This window comes from Choloepus didactylus, chromosome 24 (assembly GCF_015220235.1).
Source record: "Choloepus didactylus isolate mChoDid1 chromosome 24, mChoDid1.pri, whole genome shotgun sequence".
NCBI lineage: Eukaryota > Metazoa > Chordata > Mammalia > Pilosa > Megalonychidae > Choloepus > Choloepus didactylus.
In genome coordinates this window covers 22,652,537-22,658,536 of record NC_051330.1, presented here as the reverse complement: position 1 = coordinate 22,658,536, position 6,000 = coordinate 22,652,537, and the positions used below count along the sequence as shown (strand labels likewise).

At 40.7% G+C, this 6,000-nt stretch overlaps 1 protein-coding gene across 1 annotated transcript; it reads right to left on the bottom strand.

Moving 5' to 3' along the window:
* Positions 1-437: 437 nt before the first annotated feature.
* On the bottom strand, positions 438-3,940 carry LOC119520005 (ras-related GTP-binding protein D-like). The gene has a single exon (XM_037817741.1). The coding sequence runs from the start codon at positions 3,802-3,804 to the stop codon at positions 2,614-2,616; it is 1,191 nt and encodes a 396-aa protein (XP_037673669.1). The 5' UTR covers positions 3,805-3,940; the 3' UTR covers positions 438-2,613.
* Between the last annotated feature and the right edge of the window lie 2,060 nt (positions 3,941-6,000).

The following is a 6,000-nucleotide window of genomic DNA, read 5'->3' as shown; positions in this document are numbered from 1 at the left end:
TTTTTTGTGAATATCATCTTGTTTATTTATATTTCTTCAAAAACATTCCACCCTGATCATATACATTAATTATATCACTGAAAATAACCAGAGATTATAATTCACAAACATACCCTCACATCTACACCAATTTTCTAACTCACTCCAAAGGCAAAGAGCCGCCCTGATATAGAAATAGGCAGGTCAAGTTCTCAACCTTTGAAAACAAGCAAATATGCTCTAGTGCAGTCATTGAAGCCATGATTTGGGCTTTGTATTTAGGACATTAGATCTGAGACCTAAAGGCGGTCATACATACTGTAGTAAGCTAACTCCCGTATCAAAATAAAATGCAAAAGGATCAGAGATTGTGTAATCCAACAGCACAGACCTGAAAAACTGAACACTTAGACATAACTCCTACATTTCCCTTTCAGTACAAGGTCATCGTGACACTTACAGGTTTGAGGCAGTAATCTGTATTTTATTAGTGTGTGATTAATTAAAGAGCACACTCACTACCATGAACTTGGGTCCTATGCTATAGGATTATTTTTGCCTTTCCCCCAAAGGATCATTTATTCTTGAAGTAATAGGCTTTTAAGGCACATTTTAACAAAAATCCATCATATACCCAGCTTGAAAAATGGAAGCTCCACCTGGTTACAATAATAAATATACCTAAGGATTGTGTAATTTACCAGATAGGCAAGTGTCTCTATCTTGAGGATAAATTCACATTAGAAAACTAATTCTTTATTTGATTATTCAAAAGAAAACATTCTGTAAAAAAGTATTAGAGAATTACATTACAAGAATAACTTATGTGTGTTAGGCTTGTTGGCAAAGATCCATCAGGGTATAGCTCTGGAAATGAGGAAAAAGCCTTCCCTGGAACCCTGGGTTCCTACCCACCCAGGTTCCTGAGTAGGAATCATGTGGAAGGGCGTTAGGGCATCTTACTGATTTTTAGAAATCTCCTTCCAAAACGCATAGACCCTTGGGAGGGCTCAAACCTTAAGTTCCAATCAGTTACCGCCTTCAATTTCAGTTACCAGCTTTGAAGGAATAAGACTTGGGGAAAGGGAAGAGAGAAGATGGAAAGGAGTCACAGATAGAAGTGAGAGAATTTCAAGGACAAGTTACTTTAGGGACATCATACATTTTGCTTGGACCAGCTTTAATGTCCCTAGGAGGCGCTGCTAAAACGGAACAGAACAAAATTATTTTCTAATGCCCCACATGCATGCCTTAGGGCACTGAACTTTGAGATGGCCAAAGAATAATCTACTTGGAATGAACTGGAGTGGGGACAGATTTAGGAGTCTTTTAATTTCCCTGTTAGTCTAAAGTAAACATAAGTGAAAGAATTTCAGAAACAAATGCCCAGCTAATTGTAATGCCTCCCATGGATGTCCCTTTTCCAACTGACAATTAGGGGTTTTCTGGGACAGCAATTCAGCCTTAAAGAGTGTGCTGGTGGCAAGCTGAGCTTCATGAGTTCAATCATAATGTGTGTGTGGGGGGGATGGAGCACATGAGGCACACTACTGCAGATGAAAAGGAAACTAAGAAGTGACAATGTGCCCGATAGGATTAAGCTCTGTGGTGGAGATCCAAGACTTGCTCCATTCACTGTGTCAAGTAGCAATAAGAAAATAGCCCTGAATGAACATATTAAATGTAGCACAACAATAAGCCCATTTCACAGGGGCCAAAAATACAGAATTGCATATTGTATTTTTTAGTCTGCAGTTGCCAATCACCTACATTTGGGAAACTTTTTGACCTCTGACATTACTTTTGCTCCTGGTACATGTACAGAAAACCCTCCAGAAACCCTGCTTTTCAGCAATATTCATTTCTCTACAATGGTCAGCAGTATTTTAGAAATCTGGTACCAAAGGTTCTAAAAAACAGTAATGCAGCAAAAAGAAACAACCTCTCTGTATAAAGTGATTGTAGAGATATGTGCTGAGGTAAAGAGCTTCATAAAAATTGTTGATTAGGGAAGCACTGCCATGGCTAGAAATTTTTAGATAAGTTCGGTGCTATTATTATTCTACAAAACTCCTGTTTACACCATTATAAACAGGACAGTTCTTATTGCTACTGGAGCTTGTTGCCCCAGTCTGTTCCAGCTCCACTGAAAAATGTTTTCTTTTAAATAATTGGTAGCAAATATTCCCATGTTTATAAAAAGTCACTGCCAATGTATCATTTTTTTAACTTCTGATTGCCTTATGTATACAGACTACAATATGCATGTCCTTGACACAAAGTACAGAAAAAAGCTTAGAAAAGTAGTTTTATCAAAGTTCAGTTCAGTGAGAAAAAAACATGAAAAAGTGCAAAATATGTACAGTTCCTGGCAGTTCTTATATGTGATTTTTCTTAATACAGACCAAAAAGTTTACATTTGTATAATGAAATTACAGTGGATTTCACTTCATTAATATACAAGTTTTTGCTTCAAAGTGCTTACTTTATTTAAAAAAGAGAAGATTGAGTGGGTTGCAGGAATATTTTTAACAGATCCATGTCATGTCAACTCCTTCCTCTTCCTGCAGTGCAACACAGTGCAGCAGCCTCATCATAAAGATCTCATTTCAAAAGATGTTGCTGCAACGTCACCTACAGCAGCACTCTAGGGGTCCCATTAGGGGTGACTCCTTTTTTCTTCTGCAGCTGATTCTGAACCTTTTGTGATTTCACCACTTTCATTCTCACCTCAAATACTTCATGGATGGCTTTCCGGAAGCAGTGAAAATTATAGTCAATAAGCCCTTTTCTTTCAAAGCTTTCCTCTCGGACAAAGCAAACAAGAGCCAGGAACTTTCTCACCTCTTTTAAATAAAGAACTGTTGTATTATTTAGCTTTATAATCACTGTTGATTCCTTGTCATAGGGGGTTCCTGCTCCATCTTCTTTGAGACCATAAATACAAGAGATGTCGATAACCACATCTATCATATCACAGCAGAGTTCATATGTTTGCATGTCCACTGGGGTACTATCAGTTGCAATATAAATTTTGCTGACAACGTCAGAGAGAAATGCCTTTTCAATTCCAGAATTTGAGATAAAGATATTCAGCAAATTCTCCAGGGTTGGGAGTTGTGGAATCAGTTTCTGAACCACTTTGCTAAAAGCTTCAAATATTGAATGATCATATATGCTTGTCAGATAAAAGCTGAGGTGAATTTTTTCTAGTCCAGTATCTGCAAGGTCATCATTTGCCCTCTGGTGAATATCTCTTTGGGTTTCAATTTTGTGGTCATCTGAGAGGCCGTCCACTTTATGAATAAATACCTCAAAGTTGATGTCAGTGTTGACTTTGTAGGCTCGGGTCACCGTGAGGTGGAGCCTGGCCAGGGCTTCCATGTAATCGTCCTGGGAGTCAATGACAAATACCAGTGCTCCTGTTCCCCTGAAGATCATCTCATAGTCAAATGTTGGGTCAAAAAAGTCAATCTGCCCTGGGAAGTCCCAAATCTGAAAATTAACAAAGGAGCTGTTGGAAACATCTTCCCGGCATATCTTGTTAGTGCTCTCCAGAAACAGGGTTTCGTTGGGAGACATTTTGTGAAAGACAACTTTCTGAATAGATGACTTGCCACTTCTCCTCAGGCCCATGAGCAAGATTCTTGGCTTCACCTCAGTGCTGAAGGGATCGCTGAAGTCCAGAACTCCCTCCTCAGCCCCGCTGTCCGGGTCCGCGTCGGAGGAGTCGGGTCCGTCCCCGTAGTCTGCTAGCCCCACCGGTTCATCCTCCTCCTCCTCCTCGTCGTCCTCCAGCTGCGGCTTCCCCAGCACCTGGCTCATAGTGCCCGCGGGCCGGCCGTCCCCGGGGCGGCGGGGGTCCCTGGTGGGGGCCAATCCTCCGCGCCTTCCGCCCGCAACCTATTTCTGAATTTGCGTTTTGTCTGGAGTTTAGCGGGAGACAGCTAAGGCGGGGGCCGCGCGCCAGGTCTGTGTCCCGCGGTTCCCAGCACGCCGGGAGCCCCTCCTCCGCCCCGCCTGCCGGGTGAGGAGTCAATAGGAGCGCGGCAGTTCCTCCCCGAGGAGGGGGAGAGAGACCGCGTGACCCGAGTCACCTGACACACACACACACACACACACACACACACACACACACACACACACACACCGCGTGACCCGAGTCACCTGACACACACACACACACACACACACACACACCGCGTGACCCGAGTCACCTGACACACACACACACACACACACACACACACACACACACCACCCCCGCACGGGTGCGCACGCTCTCGCCTCGGCGCAAGCACCACTTGGCGGGGCGCTCAGCGGAGGCCACACACACTCACTCACGAGGAGAGCGACGTGCAGTGCCACTCACCCGCCCAGACACACGCCCCGAACACGGGGCCCCCAGGACGCGGCGCAGTCTCCCACCGCGGCTGCGCGCCAGGGGCCCCCAGGGGCCAGCTAATATGTTTTCAAGTGGCTTGCTATGCATTCATTGGAGTCACTCACTTTCTAAAGTTTTGGAAAAGTTTCCAAAAAGACTCTTCCAAGATTTATCATATAACAATTAATGACATCTGTAATTTTTCCACATAGAGGCTATTTGTTTCAACAATTCAAGAAGAAAATTTGGAAATATCAAAACATTATAGATTTCATTGTACCTTGCAAATATAATTTTAAATATTATATTTAAAATTTTAAAATTGTATACTTATGTGCTTTAAGTGCATATAATTTTAAAATTGTATTCTTATGTGCTTTAAGTGCATTTTCAAGAAAAGCATAGCATTTCACATTCAGATTATTCAATTTAAGTATGGTGAGCAAGAAATCAATTCCACTCAAATTTCTTTTTAATTGAATCAACATTTGAAATCACTTCAAAGCTCCTTAAATCTAAAATGAATAGATAAGTAAGGCAGCTTTGATGTGAATTTGTTGCCTAGATTATGTAAGCCATCAATGCAAACAATGATTTCATGGGTCTCTTCTTCAGGAGAGATGCATCCTGTGGCAACAGTTTGGAGTACATTAAGAAAAAAAAGTGTGCTAAACATTATCAAAGTGTGTTAAACAAATATAATTATCATATTATATTTATGATTTTTAAACTTCACCATGTATGCTAAAATATACATCTAATGTCATGCAAAGTGTCTTAGTTTCCTGGCTGCTAAAACAAATACGTACCCAATGGTTGTTTACATAGCCTTGAGGATAAGCAAAGTCCAAAATCAAGACTTCAATAAGGCAGCAACCTCTTCCTGAAAACTTTGGCATGCTGGGGCTGGCTGCCAACAATCCTTAGTCCTTGGCTTTTCTGCTGGCTTTCTTTTCTGTGTCCAATTTCCTTTGCTTATAAGGAGTTCAACCATACTGGATAAGGCCGACACTCATTCAGTTGGGCCATACCATAACTAATAACATCTTCATAGTTTCTGTTTAGAAATGGGTTCACACCATAGGACCACATTTTGGGAACTGAACATAACTCTTTTGGGCAGACATGATTCAATTCCCAATAGAAAGAGTATGACCAAGCCTGGAAGGAACAAGTAGTCATATCATGAAGTGAGGAGGTTTAATTTAAAAAAATAAAAAAAGACTTCAAGATGAAAACATTTCAAGTCATCTTTCTGTTTTGACTTTCAGAATTTTATTTTTGTTTTTCTATGTTCTCTCATAAGGCATTTCATCATGGTACTATATGAATGGATAAGAAAAATATCTTTATTTTGTAAAGTGAGAGAAGAGGAATTGTAAAAGGTGCTAGTTAGAAAAGGAAAAGCAAAAACACTCCCCAAGCTAAAGAAATTCTATGAATAATTTTAGGAAAATACATATATTATTGTCCAAATTTAGAATTTGTACATAGAATCATGAATACCTAATTATATCCATGAAATTCTTGAAATGTATGATATAACCAGGGCACACAGAATCTGGTGTGAACACTATTGGTTTAGGTAGACAGTCTACAGTAAGCAAAGCACTAGACATGGGAGAGATCTTTGAAGC

What these genes read in the sequence shown, in the direction of transcription:
- LOC119520005 (XM_037817741.1), bottom strand. Translation starts at nt 3,804, where the DNA reads ATGAGCCAGGTGCTGGGGAAGCCGCAGCTGGAGGACGACGAGGAGGAG.